Source organism: Notechis scutatus, chromosome Z, assembly GCF_049901735.1.
Source record: "Notechis scutatus isolate UNSWTSFEM ecotype Mainland chromosome Z, rNotScu1.2, whole genome shotgun sequence".
Classification (NCBI taxonomy): Eukaryota; Metazoa; Chordata; class Lepidosauria; order Squamata; family Elapidae; genus Notechis; species Notechis scutatus.
The window spans coordinates 424,102-445,649 of NC_142025.1; the positions used below are offsets into that span (position 1 = coordinate 424,102).

General features: G+C 48.8%; 2 protein-coding genes across 3 annotated transcripts; both read left to right on the plus strand.

Moving 5' to 3' along the window:
* The first annotated feature begins 302 nt into the window (after window positions 1-302).
* Window positions 303-7,046, plus strand: LOC148128728 (zinc finger protein 212-like). 2 transcript variants are annotated; one of them, XM_087946002.1, is made up of 6 exons: window positions 303-450; window positions 1,910-2,057; window positions 2,534-2,924; window positions 3,847-3,958; window positions 4,632-4,745; window positions 4,827-7,046. In XM_087946002.1, exons 2-6 carry the CDS (start codon window positions 2,050-2,052, stop codon window positions 5,732-5,734), a joined length of 1,533 nt encoding a protein of 510 aa, XP_087802128.1. In that variant the 5' UTR covers window positions 303-450; window positions 1,910-2,049; the 3' UTR covers window positions 5,735-7,046. The 2 variants fall into 2 exon arrangements, with proteins under 2 accessions (XP_087802128.1, XP_087802127.1); XM_087946001.1 differs by lacking the exon at window positions 303-450 and having other exon boundaries at window positions 1,767-2,057.
* A 3,406-nt stretch (window positions 7,047-10,452) lies between these two features.
* Window positions 10,453-20,799, plus strand: LOC113428786 (zinc finger protein 777-like). The gene is given in 10 exon segments (XM_087946006.1): window positions 10,453-10,594; window positions 14,631-15,026; window positions 17,532-17,658; window positions 18,342-18,374; window positions 18,377-18,454; window positions 18,740-18,994; window positions 19,331-20,245; window positions 20,248-20,274; window positions 20,277-20,327; window positions 20,330-20,799. Coding segments are annotated over 10 exon segments (2,073 nt in total). The 5' UTR covers window positions 10,453-10,573; the 3' UTR covers window positions 20,500-20,799.
* The last annotated feature ends 749 nt before the right edge of the window (window positions 20,800-21,548 follow it).

Genomic DNA, 21,548 nt, shown 5'->3' on the forward strand with positions numbered 1-21,548 from the left:
TCTGGGGGGTGGGGGGAGCTCTTGACTCAACTTGGAGAATCGCCTCCGCGGCTCCGCCTCGTTTCGCGTTCGAGTTCCCTTCCTCAGACTCGTTCGAGACCCCCGCCAGGCTCTCGGGAAGGAACCTCCTCTACCCCGCCCACCCGGGCCATCTACCCCAGCCGATCCCACCCACCCTAAAAGCGGAGATATTCCACCCCCTCCGCCCTTAAATGCGCTCCCAGGTGCATGTTAAAGACCCCAGCCAGGTGCGACCTGGCTGGGATGGAAGGGGGAAAGCGGGGGGGGCGTCGGCTTGCTGCTGCGGGTGCGCGGCTCCTCCTCTTCCTTCGGAGCCCTCCCCAGTCCCCGTCCCCGCCGCCGCCCCCTCCGCAGCCTTGGCGTCGTCCTAGCCCACCGCCCAACCGTGGGAAAGAAATGGCAACACCGTGGGAACCGCCGAATCTGCAGGTATTTCGAAGCTTCTGAGCCGCAGCTTTTTCAGAGCTCCGGAGACGCATCCGCCCATCCCTTCTTCTCGTCCCGATCCGGAGAGATAGGCGCTTTACTCCAGCAACGCTCTCTCTCTCTCTCTCTCTCTCTCTCTCCTTTAGTCCAGGGTGAACCATGCGGGCGCTCTGCGTACGCTCAGAGGCTTGATCTTGCTCCTCCCAAGGAGAAAAAAGCCCCCCGAAAATTGGGAGGGCGGGAGAGGGACACACAGAAAGAGGTGCTCCTCCCTCTTCTTTCCCCTGGTGTCAGCCAACGGGACATCGGATTTCAGGATTTGCTACTTAGTAATTCTGACATTTTTTAAAAACAAACAAACGAACTCTGGTTGGTTACTTTCCCAACCTTTTCTTTTTGTTAAATGGCTGCTAAACCAGGAATTGTGGTTTGTAAGTGGGAATGGGTTTTGTCACGGTTTCTAGGTGGGGACTTTTGGGGAGGGCTGTTCTTCCCACCCCACTAAACCAGGAAATAGTGGTTTGTTGCCCCTGTTAAACCAGGAATTGTGGTTTGTAAGTGGAAGTGGAGTTTGTCATGGTTTCTGGTTGGGGACTTTGGAAATCACTGTTCCCCTGCTCAACCAGGAATTATGGTTTGTAAGCGGAAAACTCAACAGTTCATTTAGCAACCGTTTAAAGTTACAACGGCGCTGAAAAAAGGGACTTAGGACCGTGTTTCACACTTATGACCGTTGCTGCCTCCCCATGGTCAAAATTGAGACACTTGGTAACCAGTTCGTATTTATGACGGTTGCTGCATCCCAGGGTCACGCGATCCCCTTTGGCGACCTTTTGATGAGCAAAGTCAAGGGGGAAATCGAGATTCACTTTGCGACCGGGTCACTGACTGAACAACTGCAATGATTTACTTAACAATGGTGGCAAGAAAAATCGTAAAATGGAGCAAACTCACTTAAGAAATGTTTTACTTAGCAACAAATTTTGGGCTCAATGGTTAAGTTTTAGACCTTGTTTTTAGCCATGATTGGTAAGTGAATCAGTGCAGTCGTTAAGTGAATCTGACTTGCTTCTTTGACATTGGTTGTTGGAAGTCTCAAAAGGGGATCACGTGACACACACACCCCCGGGACACCAAAATGTTGCCTAATAGAGGTAGTCCTCGGTTTACAACACTTCATTTAGTGACTGTTTGATATTATCAAAAGTGTCTTATGACTTTTTCACACTTACAACTGTGGCAGACTTGGATTTTACAACGGTTGCAGTGTCCTGGGGTTACGCGGTCTCTGTTTTACCACTTGCTGACAAACCACATCAAAAGGGGCAAGCCGGATTCATTTAACGACCGCTAGATTGACTTTAACATCCGGACTGATCTGCTTAACTGTCGGTGGGGAAGCCTGATTTCATAGATAGCCAAGTTGCCGACTTTACAACCGCTGGGATTTGTTTAATGACAGGGGGAAGAACGGTCGTCAAAAACGGGGCCAGAACTCACTTGCACGACTCTCTTCACTTAGCCACAGAAATTGGGGGAGTGGTCCTTGAAGTCGTACATCGAGGACTTCCCATACCCCGATTTGGACGTTCAAGTACCCAGATGTTCAGGTGATGGTCGTAAATGTGATGACGGTCCTAAGTGTGAGGACCTGTTTCCTCTGCCGAACAGCCGTGAAACAAATATTGCTTAGGATTTGCCGTAGAAGCTCCCAGATGGAGAACAGGGGATGAGGGTTGGGGGGGGGAAGTCTACCAGTTTGGACCGGTTCTATAGAACCGGTTGTTACAATTCTGCCCAGTTGGGAGAACTGGAAAATCGTGTCCTTGGCTGGCCCCGCCCCTCTCCGCCCAGTCAGTCCTTATGGTATTTCCCCCCACCCCACCGACGATCCGCTGTGCCAGGATGCCCCTCGCTGTCTTCCTGCTTCGCCCGGAGGCAAACAAAATGGAGGGGAAAAGAAAGGAAGCCACACCCACCCAGTCACATGGTTAGACCCATCTAGCCACGCCCACCAAACTGGTAGTAAACATATTTGCATCCCACCCCTGGTTTGGGTGGTTTTATTGACCGTTTTTGTCCTTAGTGGAACCGAGCCGTCCCGCCCCCGCTGGTACGCCCCGGGACTCTTTTGGACTCTCCCCAAACCCGGATGCGAACCAGCGGCGATCCACCGGCAAGCGACCGAATTTTCCCTCTGGACGTTGCTGGCAGCCATGCAGGCGGTGGAGAGGAAGGTGGATGTGCACTCGGGACAGATCCGGACTCTTCGACGGCGGGTCGATCTGGCGGAGCGCAAGCTCTCGGCGACAGAGAAAGCGGTGACCGACTTTCTGCCCCACCTGGACGCACTGGGGACGCTGGTCCGGGCCTATGAGCAGCTGCAGAAGCGGCTGGAGACGGTGGAGGAGAGATTGAAGAACCCCAACCTTTGGGGGCTGAACGTCCCACCAGGCGCCGGAGGGGAAAGCCCGCAGGTCAGAAGGACGGGGATGGAGACAATTCTAGCGGGACCTGTAGTCGTAAGCTTAATTGTTGCTTGGGCAATAAAACTGATTCGGTTTGGCAGGGTTGGGGACAGGAGAAGGCCAGGGCGTCAGGGGAGGGGAGGGAGGATTGGGGGTGAGGAGGTTTTCGAACCTGTTCCTTGCTTGAATCCAGAACAACAATATATTAGATTTGTAATCTGTCTATCTGTCTGTATGTCTTTCTCTCACTCACTTTCTATCTATCTTCAATAATTTATTATAAAATATCCATCTATATTTATCCATCTATCCATCCATCCATCTCTCTCTCTCTCTCTGTTATATATATATCCATCTGTCTGTCTGTTTGTCTATCTCTAATCTCTCTCTCATCTCCTACTCTATCTCTCATCCATCCATATCTATCTATATTTATACAGCTATCTCTCATATTTCTCTCTCCCCCGTATATATGCTGTACGTATGTACGTACGTACGTACGTATGTATGTATGTATGTATGTATGTATGTTTGTATCTCTACAGCTGTCTATCTTGGCAAACAACCCTGGGCTGTTCACAATTTTTAAAAAAATTACAATTAAAGCCTTAAAATAATTTGAAAACACTAAAAAAAAATGTAAAAAACGAATGAATGTGTTAAGAGGACGAATGCAAGGAGACTCACAAAGCCAGAGAGGTGTTCTCCCTGCCAAGTGGCTAGAATGCCTGTGTGTGTGTGTGTGTGTGTTTCTGTTTCTCTCTCTCTCTCTCTCTCTCTCTCTCTCTCTCTCTCTCTCTCTCTCTCTCTCTCTCTCTCTCTCTGTGTGTGTCTTAGATATGGCGTGGGTGGTCCCAGAAGCGGGGCGCATTTTGGGAGGAGACCACGCCCTCCCCAGCTGATCCGGGATCTCCTGGCTTCTGTTTTCCAGGTTCCTGTGAAGTTCGGCAACGCCTCAGCTTACTGCTCAGAACTGGAGTGGGAGGACTTGAACTCGGGAGCACCAACGCGCCAGAAGGTCAAGGAGTCCTTGGTTTCAACTGGTAAAGGGAATCCAGAGGGATTTTGAGAAAAAGGGGGTTGGCCCAAATCTCGGAGGTGACGGAAATAAATTGGGCTGGATGCGTTGGGAAGAATGAGGAGAAGAGACAAAATTTCAACTTAAGCAACCAGAGGAAAAAAAATTTTTTTAGTCCTCAGCTCACAACCACAGTGACCTCAAAACATTCATTGCTAAGCTTGACGGTTGGGAAGTCCCGTCCCGCCTCCCCCCCCGCAATCACTATATCTCTATTAAATCTCTCTCTCTGTCTGTCTATTCATCCACCTATCTCTATCTATCTCTATCTTTGTGTATCTCTCTCCATCCATCCATCTTCCTTGCGGGGTGGAATCTGGGCAATTGAATGGAGTTGAGTGTTTACTGCCCAGATGCCCTTCCTGCCACTAATGCGGAGTTTTGTTCAGCAGATATATTCTCATTGTGCCCAGATCTATATCCCCCTGCCCCCATCTCTCTCTCTGATTTTCTACAACCACCTATCTTAGCAAACAACACTGGGCTGTTTACAATTTAAAAAATTACAATTACAGTCTTAAAAACATTTAGAAAACAATAAAAACAGGAAGAACCATTATAACAGTCTCTCTCTCTCTCTCTCTCCCCCTCTCCCTCTCCCTCTCCCTCCCTCCCTCTCTTTTTCTCACCCCCTCCAGATTGTGCTTCCTCCAAACCTGGTTCATTATCCCCAACGAAAGGAGGGGCACCTTTAAGTGGGAAGCACCAAGGGACCTCTGGGGAAGCAGAAGACATCCAGCAAGACAGAACAGGTAATTTGCAGGGGACCCATTCCCGCAGCCAACAATTCCAAAAGAATTCCCAAATGCTTTGTTTTCTTATCTATTCCCTAGAAACTGTTGTCCTCTTGCGGACTGGCGCCGTAGCTGACACAGAGCCTGGAAACCTGGATCAGTTCAGTCCCTTGCCTGCATCTTTGGAGCAAGACGTATCGCCCTCCTCAGAGGAGGGCTTGGTGCCAGTGGACAGCCGGACGGGTGCACTGCAACCGTCGACTGAGTCTGGAGGAGACATCGCAAATTTTACTACCATCGTCGTCCAGGAAGGAGTACTTCCTGGTGAAGCGCCGTACGTGTGTCCTGATTGTGGTAGGAGCTTCTTGTATGAGGAACAATGCGCCTTGCACCAGCAATCCCATCTCCAAGTCTCTCCTGACCGTGGAGACACTCCTGCACAACATCCCCAGCCAGAGGTCAGGGCGTATACCTGTCCAGATTGCGGGCGCTGGTTTCCCCACCAGGCCAGCCTGAGCAAACACCGCCTCTGGCACACGGGCGATCGGCCTCACACTTGCGCTGAGTGCAAGAAGACTTTCCGACTGAAAATCAATCTGCACCTTCACGAGCGTACTCATGCGGTCGCCAAAAAAACCGGCTTGTACATCTGCAGCCAGTGCGGCCGGACATTCAACCATCACTCGAATTTCTTACGGCACCAGATGATCCACACCGGGGAGCGGCCATACACCTGTGGGGAATGCGGGAAGACATTCATCCGTAAGGAGCATCTCGCCACCCATGGGCGGCTGCACACAGGCGAGCGGCCCTACCAGTGCCCACTTTGCCCAAAGAGCTTCACCCGCAAGCAGCATTTGGTGGGACACCAGCGGCTGCATGAGGGGGAGGCGATCTGGCTGGAGGAACACCCCACTCAGATGAACGGGCATGGCCAACGGGGTGGAATCGGGGTCCGGGCAGACGATGTTGAGCCTGGACTCGGACAAGAGACGTATCCCCCGTAAACTGTTCAGCAGATCCCAAGGGAGAACCAGATGAGAGGATGGCGGCCTGAAAGCAGAGTTTAGGCAGCCATCTTGAACCAAGCACAGGACTGTCATTGGTCACAGCCTTGCTCCCCAGAACTGGAGGCAGAAGGCCAGATCTGGGGCATAAGGCCCATGGAGTTGAAAGGGACCTTGGAGGCCTTCTGGTCCAACCCCCTGCGCAATCAGAAGACCCTGTCCCATTCTGGACCAATCTCTTCTTACGTGACTGATTCCTTGAGCTTTGCTGAGACTGAGATGTGGAGTGGGTCAAAAAAGTCAAAATGGCCACCAGCCCAATCCCTATTTTTGCCGATACTCGATAGGAGGTTCTACCGGTGCTGCGTTCAGTTCCTGGAGATCGAATTCTTAATTCTCTGTTTTCATCCCTGGTTAACTTCCTCTGTGGGAGGGAGGACATGGGAATTCTGGGAGTTCCAGCTTTAACTTGCCTAAGGTCAGGCGCAAAGAATCAGGACCACGTCTTAAATTCCAAGTCGCTTTAATCCCTCGTGCCTAAACTGGCTGAGTCCTTGTCGTATGACCGCAATCTAGCTCAACCTCTCCACTTGTTCAGTGAGCTGTGCCCATTTTACCACTGTCGTTAAGCAAATCCCCGCAGCCCTTAACATGGTTGAATCGGGCCTGCCCGTTGACATTTGCTGGTCGAAAGTCATAAAGAGGAGTCAGTTGTCATCTGAATTTTGAGTACGTCAACACAGAGATGCCACAACGATCATTAAGTGTGTCCCCGGGATGCAGCAACCTGTCATAAAAGATGAGTCAGCTGTCAAAACAGCTGAATTTTCATTACATTGACGTGGGATGCTACAACGGTCATAAGTGTGAAAAAACGGTCCCAAGTCATTCTTTGTTTTCAAGGCCATTGACATCCTGAACAGTTGCTAAATCATCCTTGTGTAACGACCCCCATAATCCCTCGAGGGGTGGAGTCTGGGCAGCTGAATGGAGCTGGCAGAGCCTTTACTGGCCGGATGCCCTTCCTGACGCCGATGCTGAGTTTTTGTTTGGCAGGTATATTATTCTCAATGTGCCCAGAGAGAGAAATAATCTGTTTCTATCTAGGATCGAACTCACAGCCTCGTGATGGTGAAGCGAGAGGTTCTACCAAAAGGCCATCGCACTGCCCTTGAAAGGTCACTAAATGTACTGTTGTAAGTCAAGGCCTGCCTACATTGTCACTGTATATTGTACATGTAATTGTACATTGCTCAGACTGTTCCTAATTATAGTGATAAAATAAAGGAAATAAAATTCATTTGAACAGATGAATCATTATATGTTGCAAATACTGCTACAAACAATCCTGCAAAGCTGAATTGCTGCTTTTAATTAATCGAGGGTGTTGAGAGGGACAAAGTTGCAGGTCAATTCACCCAATTGGGGGTGGAGGTGGGTGGGATTCTATTGGTTTGGCCTGGTTTGGGTGAACCAGTAGCTTCAACAATCAGCTGTGAGCGAACCGGTTTGCTCCGATGATCAGCTGTTTTTATACATAGGGTTTGCAGCAGAAGGTGAATTGCAAATGCTCTGCGCGCGCGTGTACCAAACCTGTTGTTATACCGGTTGAATCCCACTCCTGCACACTCTCCATATTTTATCCTGCAATGTGTTGGTAAGAAGCCCGACGGGAAGAATATTTTGGACTCGGACATACTGGCGAAAAATCCAGAAAACAAATTAAGGGATCATTTAAGAATAAAATCCAAGGAATGTGTGGCTAAAATTATTCGGACACATGATGTGAAGACCTAACTTACAGACAGTCCTTGAGTTACCACCACAATTGGGCCTTGGATTTCTGTTGCTCAACAAGACAGGTGTTCGATGAGTTTTGGCCCCATTGGGTGACCTTTCTCGCTGCCGCCGTTAAGCGAATCACCAAAGTCGTTCAGTCAGGGACGGGGTTGGGAAGCGAATCTGGCTTCCTGGTTGTCTCTTTGCTCGTCGGTCGCAAAAAGGGGATCGGGTGCCCCCCTCCGGGGACGCTGCGACCATCATAAATGCTAGCCCAGGGCGAAGAGTCTTGGATGACGTGACACTGGTTGTCGGTGTGAAACCCGGTCGAAAGTCATTTCAGGGCTGCTGTAAGTTTGAACGGTCATTAAATGAGTGGTTGTAAATCGAGGACTGCCTGTAGGTACCAAAGTATTTGCAGGATGCTAAAGGGGGTAACTCAGAGGTAGAAAAAGCAGCTACTCAGAAGTGAACTGCTGCCGGTTCGGACCGATTCGCCCAATCCGGTTGTTCCAACCACTTGCCCCCGCTGCTGTCCCATCCTATATAACTCACTCTCTGGCTCGCTCGCCCCTCCCACACAGCCCAACTGGTTCCCGTGGCTGCCCAAGGAGTTGTGCTGGAAGCCACGGGCATGAAATTGCTGTGTGTTGGAAGCCGCTCGCTCACATTTTCGGTTCTGCACTAGGCGAGCCAGTTGTTAACTTATGTGAAGGCCACCTCTGGTTAGGTTCTCCCCAGACCTCCCCTTCTGCAATTTCCCCTCTGTTCGACAGGGGCGCTGCAGCCAGTGGCCAGAGGGGGGGTCCTCCTTCCTCGCTGCACCACACTCTCCTCCCCCAAGAGGACAGCTTCCGGTGTAACTGCATGGACACTTCCGGCTCCCCATCGACCATGAGAAGAGGGGCGTGGCTTGCAAGAGGGGCTTGGAGATCCGCTCTACCAGAATTGGGGTGGGATTTGTTCCCCTCCCTGTGCCAAAACCCACGTCATATATTTAATATTCATTTAGTAAAGAACACTGAATATTTATTGAATTTAATCAAAGATTTGATTACATTTAATATATTTATAGTGTTAATATTTAGTACTAATAGTACCAATAATTTAATATTAATATCTTAAATTTAATAAAAGTCAAATATTTAATTTGTTTTCATTTAAATCATATAAATTATATTTATGTTGTTTGTTATATAAAATATGTAATATATGTAATATATTAATATATAATTATAATATTACATTATTTTATTATTGTATTGATACAACCCAAAAATATAATAATTACCAGTAATATTTAATAGTCTAATAATAAATGAATAGTAATACTACCATTCATGTATTATTAAATTAAAATATGACATATTTAATATATTTATAATATTTAGTAATTTAATTTAATACATCAATAGTATTACTATCAGTGGTGGAATTCAAATTTTTTTACTCCCAGTTCTGTGGTCATGGCTTGGTGGGAGTGGTAGGGGACGGAGACTGCAGAATCTCCAGCCAGAGGTGGTATTTGCGATTCTCCAAATACTGAAAATTTCCACTACCAGTTCTCCAGAACTGGTCAGAACCTGCTGAATACCTCCTCTGATTAATATTCATTAAATTGTTAAATATTTAATTGGTATTACAATTCATTTATTATCAAATTAAATTATTAAATATTTAATATATTTAATATTATTTATAATAGTTAATATTTTTAATTTAATAATACATAAATAGTATTACCATTCATTAAATTGTTAAATATTATTTAATTAGTACTATCCATGTATTATTAAACTAAATTATTAAATATTTAATAATTTAATTACATGAATAGTAATACTAATTAAATAATATTGAACCATTTAATTTATTAATACACAAATAGTACCGTAACACCCTTCATGTGTTATATTAAATTATTAAATATGCAGGTTATTCATTTATTATTAATAATACACTCAATATTTAATAATTTAATTTAATTCTAGTATGAGTGATTAAAATGCACAATAATGAATTGAATGACTATTAATCATAAATGAATATGCATCGTATTTAATATTAACCCTACAGGAATGACATGCATTTGTATTTAAGAACAATTAAAGAATCAAGTTAAATTATATAATTCAGATGTAAATTATCAGCAATCATTAAGTAGAATTATAAATTCCTCCTATTATTTATTATGAAATTGAACTATTAAAATTGGGTAGTAGTCAAATTGGTTTGATGTTGATTTGATATTTCGGCACCCTTGTTATTTTTTTTTTATTCAATTCAATTCCTGTCACACATGGTTCGTATGGGGGACTATGACGATATCAATCCATCCATCCATCAAATCAATCATTGATTCTATTGAGCAGGGGCTTGTCTAGATGACCAGTAAGGTCCCTTTCCAACTCTTGATTCTGTAAGGGTGTCCTGCTCGAGCAGGGGGTTGGACTAGATGACCGCCGAGGTCCCTTCAAACTTTCTGTAAGGGTGTCCTGCTCGAGCAGAGGGTTGGACTAGATGACCGCCAAGGTCCCTTCAAACTTTCTGTAAGGTTGTCTTGCTCGAGCAGGGGGTTGGACTAGATGACCACCGAGGTCCCTTCAAACTTTCTGTAAGGGTGTCTTGCTTGAGCCAGGGGGTTGGACTAGATGACCGCCGAGGTACCTTCCAACGCGGTGATTCTCTGATTCTATTTCTACAACCGCCCGGCTCCCTTTTGGCCGGCTTCCCCTGGGCGAAGAACACAAAACCAACATCTACATAAACATAGATTGGCCGCGCGTGGGGGAAAAACCGCCCGTGAGGGCGGATCGTAGTCCACACTCAACTCTTCAGAGCGACGGCCGGGGTTTTGACGCAGCAGCGGCGGGGCTCGTTCTGCGCAGGCGCGGCCGGCAAAAAAAAAAAAAAAAAAGGCCATCCGGCGGGCGTCAGGACCCCGCGGCGCTTTCTCCTCCCTCCTCCTTCCCTTCGTCCCCCTCCCGCCTCCTCGCCCGGCTGAGCCTCGTTGTGCGGCGCTGCGCCCCGTCGCGCGGGGGGGGCGGGCAACAAAGGACCATGGAGGGGGCGCCGGCCCAGGTGAGGAGGGGAGGAGGTTGGACGAGGGGGAAGAAAGGGGAGGAGGAAATGAGGGGGTTCTTCCCCCCTCCTTTCAGCCGCCCCCTCCCCCTAGAAGGCCCGTCTGACAACGGAGCGCGGGGGTGGTAGATGGAAGAGCCGCGTAGAGAGAGAGAGATACCTGAGGGGGGTTGACCGGGAAGAGCGGCGCTGAGAGAGGGAGGGGGGAGATGTACCGGGAAGAGCGCCTGCGGGCGAGCGGGCAGGCGGGCGTGGGGGGTAAGAGCGCTGTTCCCGCCTGGGGATGCCACTCCCGCCGCTGGGGCAAAGTGCCCAAAGCTGGACTGCTGCTTGTTTTTTGTCCTGCCCGGAAACTGGGAGACTGTTGGGGGGGAGGGGCTTTTGCTGAAGGACCCCCACCCCTAAATATAGGGGGGGTCCTTGGGCCAGAGTTGGACCCCCCTTTTTGTAGTCCCCCTTCCCCAGGCTGGACTACTGCCTGCCACACTTTTATGGGGCTTGGCTTGGAGACTGGACTGTCACCCCACCCCCAAGAGTCTGTCTTTGGCTTAAGGAGAAACTCCCCCACCCTCACCCCCCATAAATATGGGGAGAGGTCCTTGGGCAGTCTCTGGGATGGGGTTTGAGCCCCTCCACCTTTGAAGCTGGGCTACTGCCTGCCACCCTTCTATGGGGCTTGGCTTGGAGACTGGACGGCCCCTTCCAACTTTGTCATTCTGTTCCTATTCCTGTTCCGTTCTGTTCAAAATTCTATTCTGTTCTTCTGTTCTGTATTAGACTCAATTTGTAATTCTGTTCTGTTCTTTCTAGTTTATTGTATTTCTATTTCTATTCTGTTCTATTTATGTTCTATTCTTTCTATTCTCTATTCTATTCTAGTCATTTTCTGTTCTGTATTCTGTTCTAATTCTATTCTGTTTTGTATTCTAATCTATTCTAATCATATTCTGTTCTGTATTATTTTCTAAATCTATTCTATTCTTATTCTGTTTCTATTCTGTTCTATTTCTATTCTGTTGTGTCCTCTATTCTATTCTAATCATACTCTGTTCTGTATTCCATTCTGTTCGAATTCTGTTGTATTCTGTTCTTCTATTCTGTATTCTACACTTTGTATTTCTGTTTGTACTTTTTATTTTATTCTATTTCTGATTCTATTCTGTTCTGTTGTATTTCATTCTTTCTAATTCTATTCTGTTCTGTTCTATTCTCTATTCTAATCATTTTGTTCTGTATTCTGTTCTGTTCTAATTCTATTTTGTATTCTACTCTATTCCTATTCTGTTCTATTCTTTCTATTTTATTCTATTTTTATCCTATTCCATTGTATTCTAGTCTATATTCTATTTTAATATTCTGTTCTGTATGATTTTCTAAATCTATTCTATATTCTATTCTAATCATATTCTGTTCTTTATTCTGTTCTGTCCTTGAGTTGAGCCCCAACTTCATGTTGCAAAGTGAAACATTTGTTTAAAGGAGTTTTCCCGGTTTATGATTTTTCATGCCACAGTTTTTAAGTGACTCGCTGCCTGTTTTGTTGGTAGTCACACGCTTGTTAAGTGAATCCGACTTCGCTCCTCAGAAAGTCGTGTGAGGGAAATCACGTCGTAAATACAAGTCCGTTGGCCAGCGTCTGGATTTTGAGCCCATCACCCGGAGAGAAAGGAAGGAAGGGGAAAAGGAAGGAAGGAAAAGAAAGGGAAAAAGGGAAAGGAAAAGGAGGAAAAATGGAAGTAATGAATGTATGAAGGAAGAAAGGGAGGGTGGAAGGAAGGAAGGAAAGGAAGGAGAACAGGAATAAAAAAATAGGAAGGAAAAGAGGGAAGAGAACGGGAGGGAAGAAGGAAGTATTGAATTAATGATGGATTAATGTAGGAAGGGAAAGGAGGGAAGGAATGGAGAAAGGAAGGAAGGAAAGGAAAGAAGGAAGAAGGGAGGGAAGGAAGGAAAACAAGGAAGGAAAAGAAACGGAAAGGGAGAGAAGGAAGGAAAAAAGGAAATGAAAGAGAAAAAGGAAGGAAAGGTAGGGTAGAAGGAAAGGAAGGAAGAATGAAGGGAGGAAGGAAGGAAGGAGTAAATGAAGGGAAGGGAGGGAAGAAGAAAGGAAAAGAGAGAAGAAGGAAGGAAGGAAAGAAAAAGGCCAAATTTCAGTTCCATCATGGAAACTTATGTTTTCTTTCCCCATTGTTACGTCACAAGTATTTATATCTATTTATCCAATTTATTCGGCAAGCTGATCAAAAACCTATCAAAACTTGATTGAAAAAAAAATTCTCGGCGGCCTGCGTTGGTTTATTCGGGGACCGTTCCAAGTTATGACGTCACCACATCCTTACGACCATTCCTCCTGGGACTGTTTTCCCAGTTACACCCCCCCCCCCCAAATGGGGGAACTGAGGACCGTTTATGTCATGCTTAACGATCATCGCGGCTTCTAAAATTCCCACGACTCGTATTTATGACGGTCGTTTAACTTGATTTGCTTTAGTGCCGCTTTAACAGCGCCATTTTGATTGACTTCTCTTCCGAGGAGGGAATTTAAAACAAACAAACAAAAAACCTGGGGGGGCGGGGAATTCAGACGCCTGTCATTCATGGATGACTCACAGGTGTCATTGAAGATTGACGACCATGGCTTCCCAAGGGCCGATGGGATCAACACTGAGACACTGGGAAATGGACTCAAGTTTTACGAGGTTGTAGTGGTCGCTGTCAAACTTTTCCCTCCTCCTGGATCCAGGGATTTTTCCATCCATGTTGGCTTAAGTTTTGTTTTTTCGTTTCAGCGTCCCCGAAGAAGCGGCGGGTTAATCCAAGGTTCCCCTGGTAGTTTAACGGTGGCTACCATTTTGTGGAATAAGCCAGGATAATTAACTGTGATTGAAAACCGTGGTTTTATATCCTGGATTGAAAATAATCCTGATTCGGTCCAAAGGAAGACGAGAATATAATTAGAAGCTTTCTGGTTTGAACCATCAGAGAGCAAGGAGGGAGGGAGGGAGGGAGGGAGGGAAGGAAGGAAGAAAGGAAAGAAGGAAAAAAATAGAAAGGGAAGGAAGGGAAGGGAGGGAAGAAGGAAATAGTGAATGAATTGAAGGAAGGAAAGATGGAAGGAAGGAAAGTAGGAAGGATGAAAGAAATGAATAGGAAGGGAAGAAGGGAGGGAAGAAGAAAATAGTGAATCAATTGGAAAGAAGGAAGGGTGGAAAAGAAAGGAAGGAAGGAAAATAAATGGAGAGGGAAGAGAGGGAAGAAGGAAGGAAAATAAGGATGGAAAAGGGAGGGAAGGAAGGAAAGAAAAGGGAAGTGAAAGGAAAAGAAGTAAAGTGAAGGAAAGAAGAAGTAAAGGAAGGAAGGGAGGAAAAGAATGGGGAGGGAAGAAGGAGGTAATGAATTAATGAGGGAAGGAAGGGAAGGAAAGGAGAAAGGAAAAAAGGAAGGAAAGAAAGAAAAGGAATGCAGGTTTTAAAGTAATTAAGTGAATTTTTAAGTAATTAAGTCAAGGATTGCCTCTCTTTGTTTCCAGGGAAATGGAGGGCAAATAAATTTAATAATGAAATTAAAATTGGGAAGATTCTCATTTCCAAATGCAGCTAATCCGCGACTTATGACCACAATCGAGGCCCTCCCGCCCCCCCAAAAAATTTCTGGGGTCAAAAAGCGATACATTTGCTAAAGGGCATTTTGCCCCATTTTGCCACCTTTCCTGCCGTGGTCGTTAAGTGAATTGTTGCACCGGCGTTAAGTGAGTCACGTGGTGGGTAAACCAATTCAGCTTCCAGCTTTATCAGAAGGTCACAAAAGGCGATCACGGGGCTGTGCGGCCGTCGTGAATATGAGCTGGTTGCCCAATTTTGACGGTTGTAAGAGTGAGAAAAAACCCTTTTGGGGAGGGTGGTTGTAATTTTGAGCAGCGACTAAACGAAGCGTCATAAGTCAAGGACTAGTCCCGGGAGGCATGGCGGTGCCACAAGCAGCGGCATACTGGCAGTATCCTCCTAAATTTGTCCTCTTCTTTCCAATCATCCCCCAGCAGGCATCGCAACGGGATGCAGCACCCGCTCGTCATCGTCTTCCGCCGACGCCCACCGACTCCGACCAAATCTTCGACCGGGAGGACCAAGCAGCCGAGATCGCCCTGACCTTGGTGGCTTCCTTCCAAGCCATGGAGAAGAAGGTGGATTCACACACCAGCCGCCTGCTGGACCTGGAAGGCAGAACCGGGACGGTGGAGAAGAAGGTTCTGGATTGCGAGAAGACAACGGGGGAGATCGGAGGCCAGCTGGAGAGCAAATGGGCTGCTCTGGGGACCCTCATTCAGGAATACGGCCTGCTGCAACGCCGCTTGGAAAATATGGAGAACCTCCTGAAGAACCGCAACTTCTGGATATTGCGCTTCCCGCCGGGCTCCAAGGGCGAGACGCCGAAAGTAGGTTCGGCTCTTGGGCTTGTTCGTTCCCGGGACTCGAACGCAACGAGAATTAGATCGGGAGTTTCCAACTCCCGAGCTGGAGCACAACAGTCTACAGCCCTGTACTGATCCACAACCCTGTCCCAATCCGTAGCCCTGCCCCAGTCCTCATCCCTGCACCCATCCGCAGCCTTGGCACTGGTCTGCAGTCCATTACTGGTCCGTGGCCTGGCACCGGTGCTCATCCATGACCCAGTCCACAGCCCTGACTCGATCCGTAACCCTACCCCTGTCTTCGTCTTTACATCAGTCCACAGCTAAGCACCAGTCCTCCTCCTGACACCCATCTGCAGCCTGGTATTGGTCCTCATCCCTGAATCTGTTCTGACCTCGGCTTCCCCCCAAAAGCTCTAAGCTGACTCTTTGTCCCGGCAAAACCCCTTTTATTAAACGAAGGCAAATTTCTTGCATTCGCATTCAGCCAAAGGCCTGGCCAACAGCCTTTCAAGGGTGTCATTCAGAGCACAGCCCTGATCTAGCCGGGAGAGCTGCCAAGTAACTATTTCCAAACGCAGTGCTGACAAGGAAGGACTCGGCTCAGTCTCTGAGATCCACAGACAGATCTTCACACTGCTGCAACGAACGAATTGTTTCCTGCAAAAGCCCCTCCCCTTTTGCTCCCCTTTTAATACCTATGGAAGGGGCCATACAGCGTCCACCTGTGGCTTTACTCCCACGTTGACCCTTAGTTTGTCATTGTTCTTTTCCTTTGGCAGTTCTGCGCATGCGCACACTGGGAGCAGGCTCCAGCTGCTCCCCCGCCTCACTGCTGAAGGCAGCTGATAATTGCCAGCCTGCCCTGACCCCATCTCTGCCTCTGACGCAGAGCCCTCGTCCGAGCTTTTCTCAGCCTCCAGGACTGGCCCAGGTTCCTACCCAACCTCCTCACTGTCTGACTCTGCTGCCAGCTCTGCTAACTGCCGGTGGGCCACAAAAGAATCGGCCGTTGTCCCTGCCCCTGTCCACAGCCTTGCCCCGATCCGTAACCCTGCACCAGTCCTCATCCCTTCACCGGTCTGCAGCCCAGCACCCATCCGCAGCCCGTCAGGAATCAGGTTGTAAAAACGAGCAAAGTCATCGGCACACATTTAGGAACCTAGCAGCCTACGAAACTATGGTTCCCTCTGCCCGGTCTGGGGTAAAACCACCCTGAAGCGAACCAGTGCCCCAAATGTTGGAAGTTCCCAGACATGAGAGGGCCTCAAGGAGAGATGAAGGGCCACACGGAATGTGTGACTGACCCCACCAGAATCAGCCTTGGTCCTCTCGAGGACTTGGCTTCGGCGAGAAGCTGGGCTGCCTCTGTGTGTGTGTTTGCGTGTGTTGGACTAATGCGGGGGTCCCCAACCTGTAATCGCCACTGAGTCGCATGAGGAGGCAAGCAGTGCATGCTCCTCGGCACAAGCACACAGCCCCGCGTGCCTGAGCATCGTGGTGGGTGCTCACGGATCCACTCATATGAGCGTCGCTGCAAATATCTGGGTGCTTCTGTGTGTGCACACAGGCGCACAGGGACTAGGCCACCACCCCCAAAAGGATGGAAGGAAAGAAGATGGATGGATGTGGAAAGAAAGAAGGAAGGAAGATGGATAGATAAGGAAGGAAGGAAGGAAAGATGGATGGATGGATGGATGTGAAAGGAAGGAAAGGAAGGAGATGGATGGATGTGGAAGGGAGGAAGGAAAGATGGATGAAGGTGAAAGGAAGGAAAGAAGGAAGGAAGATAGATGGATGTGGAAAGAAGGAAGGAAAGATGGATGGATGTGAAAGGAAGGAAAGAAAGATGGAAGGAAGATGGATGTGGAAGGAAGGAAGGAAGATGGATGGATGTGGAAGGAAAGAAAGATGAATGGATGTGAAAGGAAGGAAGGAAGGAAAGAAGGGGATGGATGTGGAAGGAAGGAAGGAAGGAATGATGATAGAAGGAAAATGAATGGAAGGAAGGAAGATGGAAGGAAAGATGGATGGATGTGAAAGGAAGGAAGGAAGGAAAGAAGGGGATGGATGTGGAAGGAAGGAATGATGATAGAAGGAAAATGAATGTGGAAGGAAGGAAGATGGAAGGAAAGATGGATGGATGTGAAAGGAAGGAAGGAAAGGAAGGAGATGGATGGATGTGGAAGGAAGGAAGGAAAGATGGATGTGAAAGGAAGGAAGGAAAGAAGGAAGGAGGGGTGGATGTGAAAAGGAAAGAAGGAAGATGGATGGCAGGAAGGAAGATGGAAGGAAAGATGGATGTGAAAGGAAGGAAGGAAAGAAGAAGATGGATGGATGGCAGGAAGGAAGATGGAAGGAAAGATGGATGGATGTGAAAGAAAGGAGGATGGATGTGGAAGAAAGGAAGGAAAGATGGATGGATGTGAAAGGAAGAAAGAAGATGGAAGGAAGGAAGGAAGTAGGTAGGTAGGTTTTAGTTTTGGCTGCCAGGGATCAATGCTGAGCATGCCCCCTTTGTGGTTCTAGGTGCCAGTGACCTTCGACGACATGTCGGTCTACTTCAACGAGAAGGAATGGGAGAAACTGGAAGAATGGCAGAAGGAACTCTACAAGAACTTGATGAAGGGCAACCACCAGTCCTTGGTCTCTTTGGGTAAGGGGGAGGCGCCGCTTGTCCTCCAGGTTGGGTGGGCTGCAATTCCCCCCCCACTCCTCCCGGGGAATAAAGGAGAAAACTCCCTAACCGCGAGGATGATTAACCTGCTTGCCACCAGAAGTTGTGGGTTCTTCATCTCCAATGGTCTGGGGTTGTCTTCTGCTCCAGCAGCGGGGCTGGATTGGAGGCCCCCCGAACTCCTTTCCAACCTGTCATTCTATGAGGGGCTTCTGGTTGGGCAGGGGGTCGGACTAGATTCCCTTTCTCCTTTCTTTCTCCTTTCTTTCCCATTTTCTTTCTTTTTCTTTCTTTCTCTTTCCCTTTCTCCTTTTGCTTTCTTTTTCTTTCTCATTCTTTCTTTCCCCTTTTTCTGCTTTCTTACTTTTTCCTCTTTTCCTTTTTTCTTTCCCTTTCTCCTTTCTTTCCCTTTCTCTTTTTTCCCTTTTTTCTTTCTCTTTTTCTTCTTTCCCTTTTTCTGTTTTCTTTCTCCTTTCTTTCTTTCCATTCCTTCCTTCCCCCTCCCATCTCAGTGTCATTTCCTTTAATTTCTCCTCAAGCACACCTTATACTTCCCTGCTCCTGCCCTCTCCCCGTACCTGATCCCTCCGGTGCATTTTGAACCCGAGTCTGGTCACCTGGCCCTAAAACCAAGGGCTGACCCCTGCCTTCCCCTCCCCCAGATTATGCCATTTCCAAGCCAGGTGTGTTGTCCCAGACCGGCGAGCGAGTGACTCGTGTCACGGAGACGACCGAGACTCGGAGGAGCAGGGAAGACTTCCTGATGCCACAGCAGGTGAGTTCTGGCCTCCCTTGGGAAGAGATCTGCAAAGAAATTAAATGAAATTATCTTTAACTCAGGCAGAGATGGATCCATAATGAGATGAATCTCATTTCACCCTTAAACTCCCAGAGTTTCTGAGCCGGCATGCTTTAAGGGGGGTGGACTCCAACTCCCAGAATTCGCCACCTCCGCAGAAGGGTCCTAAGCATGCAAACAGGCCCTACGTCCCTTTGTTCAGGGCCGTTTGTAACTTGGGACGGTCGAAGCGAAGCTTTTCTGACCTTTCCCTCCCTGCAGCCGGCATCAGGGTCGTGATCAAAACGGAAGAGCCGCATTCTGACGAATGTCCTGGAGACGTGGAGCCACGTCAGATGTCTGGCGGTTCGGAGGGCGATTTCCAGGGTCTGGACCCCGAAGCTCCCTGTGGTAGCCCCTACAGCGCTGCCACCCCACTGGGAAACTTCCCCAGCAACAACCTGGAGGAAGGAAGCGAGTACGACGTGAACTTCGGCGAGATCAAGAGAGTTACTGTGCAGCACAGCAACTGCACGGGTGAGTAGACACTTCTAGGATTCCCCAGGGGTCGTGTTTTAAGAGGGGTGGACTTCAATTCTCAGCATTCTCCAGTGTGCTTTAAAAGAGGTGGACTTCAGCTCCCAGAATTCCCCATCCGGCATGCTTTGGTCATAAGTCGAGGACTACCAGTACTTAAAAACCCCGAGAGACTCTGGAATGTTTTACAGTTTCTGTGTTTGAGGATGGCAACCGCCTCGGTTTGCCCTCCTGCCCACCGCGAGAAGTTTTGAGCCAAAAATGGTCTTTCTTTTCACCGCGTGCTGCTGCGTGAAACCCACTGATTTTGTTTTGCTTTTCTGTCTTTCTTGCAAGATGACGGGATCGTAATCAAAATGGAGGAAGAAGAAGAGGAAGAGGAGGAGGATGAAGAAGAGGAGGAGGAGGAAGAAGAGGAGGAGGAAGAAGAGGAGGAGGAGGAGGAAGACCCCGTCAGTTTGGAGAACCGGGGGTTGTTTTCGTCCCGCGCCGAGCCACCCTGCTCGCTGGCTTGCAATGTAGAGGTTCTCCGGGAGGAACAGAGGGTGACCAAGCCAACCCGACCCACCGTGGGGATCTGTGCCCCGCTTTGTGAGAGAGACAATAGCGTTGAAACGCGGCCGGTCACACTGCAGCAGCGAAACCGGACGCGTGAGCGGCCGTACATCTGTCCGGACTGCGGCAAGAGCTTCATTCTGCGGATCAACTATATAATCCATCAGCGTAACCACCTCAAGGAGGGGCCCTATGAATGCCACGCCTGTGACCTCAGCTTCCGCATCAAGCAGCAATACCTCCTGCACCAGCGGCTGCACACAGCACGGCGTGGGGTAGCTCCTCCGCCCCGCCGCGGACAGACGTACCCTAACAAGCGTAACTTCAAGCAACAGCCTCAGCCGCCCCTGCCGCCTGGCAAGCCCTACAAGTGTAGCGAGTGTGACAGCAGCTTCAGCCACAAGTCGAGCTTGAGTAAGCACCAGATCACACACGTCGGCGAGCGCCCATACTCGTGCGGTGAGTGCCGGAAAAGCTTCCGGCTGCAGATCTCACTGGCCATGCACCAGCGGGTGCACACCGGCAAAACTGAGCTCTCCTTCATCTGTCCTCAGTGTGGGAAGGCCTTCAGTCGGCCGTCCCACCTGCTGCGACACCAGCGGACTCACACGGGTGAACGGCCGTACAAGTGTAGCCAGTGCGACAAGACGTTCAGCGAGAAGTCGAAGCTGACCAACCACTACCGGGTGCACACTCGCGGCGGCCCCATGCCTGCAGCGAGTGCGGCAGGGTTTCATCCGCAAGCACCACCTGCTCGAGCATCAGCGCATCCACACGGGCGGCGGCCGTACCACTGTGCCGAGTGCGGGAAGAATTTCACCCAGAAGCATCACCTGCTTGAGCACCAGCGGGCGCACACGGGTGAGCGGCCGTACCATGCGGAGTGCGCCAAATGCTTCCGCTACAAGCAGTCGCTCAAGTATCACTTGCGGACACACATGGGGGAGTGAGGGGCGTCCCTCTTTCCTGCCCCCTCCCCAAAAGCCAGCCCGGTATTCGGGGAGAGAGGACTTAATCAGGGAGAGGATAAAGGGCGTCCTGCAGAGATACCTACCTCTCTGCCCACTGGAGCACTAAATCGGGGTCTCTCACTCCAAGCCAGTAATGGGTTTCTGGCTCAACTAACCCTCATCTCTTCCTAGCACCGTAACCTTGATGGACACAAACTTTCTCCAAGCTTCTGGTTTCCTTTGCTTCCTCCCCCTTCTGTTCTTTTTGATAATAAATGTGCAGCCTGATTTATTTGCTAAGCATCTGCTTAAACCTCTGGCTTTCTTTCCTTTGGTTGTTAAGGGGGGCGGGGCATGGTGGCTCAGTGGCTAAGACGCTGAGCTGGTCGATCAGAAGGGCCGGTGGTTCGAATCCCTAGCGCCGCTTAATGGAGGGAGCTCCCGTTCCTTGCCCCAGCTTCTGCCAACCTAGCAGTTCGAAAGCGTGTAAAAAAAAAAATGCAAGTAGAAAAATAGTGACCCCCTTTGGTGGGAAGCGAACCGTGTTCTGTGCACCTTCGGCATTTAGTCGTGCCGGCCGCATGACCAGGGAGGCGTCTTCAGACAGTGCTGGCTCTTCGGCTTTTGTCATGGAGATGAGCATCGCCCCTTAGAGCCAGAAACGACTAGCACAGATGTGCGAGGAGAACCTTTACCTGTTACCTTTCCCCAAAATACTGGCGGGAAGGGCAGAGCCTTTGGTAGCGGGGATGATGGGCTGTGGGGAAGCCCCCTGAACAGCTTATTCCTAGAATCCCAGAGTCTTCAGCGACTCCTACAGGAAAGGATACAGCCCAGCCTTCCTTATTTTAGCTTCCTTCTGTGCATGATATGGGTAGCCTTTAGCTTGCGACCCCAAGGGAGCCCAAAGGTTCTGATGCTAAGGGAGACAGGGGTGAGAGCTTTGCCCATCGCACAACCTCTTGCCCCAAGTGTTAAGTGAATCCCTGCAGTTGTTCGGGGAATCTGGCTTCCCCATTGACTTCAACAGAATCATAGAGCTGGAAGGG

Bases quoted from the DNA above. Each gene is read 5' to 3' on its own strand.
- LOC148128728 (XM_087946001.1), top strand. From the start codon at position 1,903: ATGACAGGGGGAAGAACGGTCGTCAAAAACGGGGCCAGAACTCACTTG. The intron at 3,959-4,631 runs GTAAAGGGAATC...CACCCCCTCCAG, and splicing joins GGAGTCCTTGGTTTCAACTG to ATTGTGCTTCCTCCAAACCT. The intron at 4,746-4,826 runs GTAATTTGCAGG...TCTATTCCCTAG, and splicing joins CATCCAGCAAGACAGAACAG to AAACTGTTGTCCTCTTGCGG.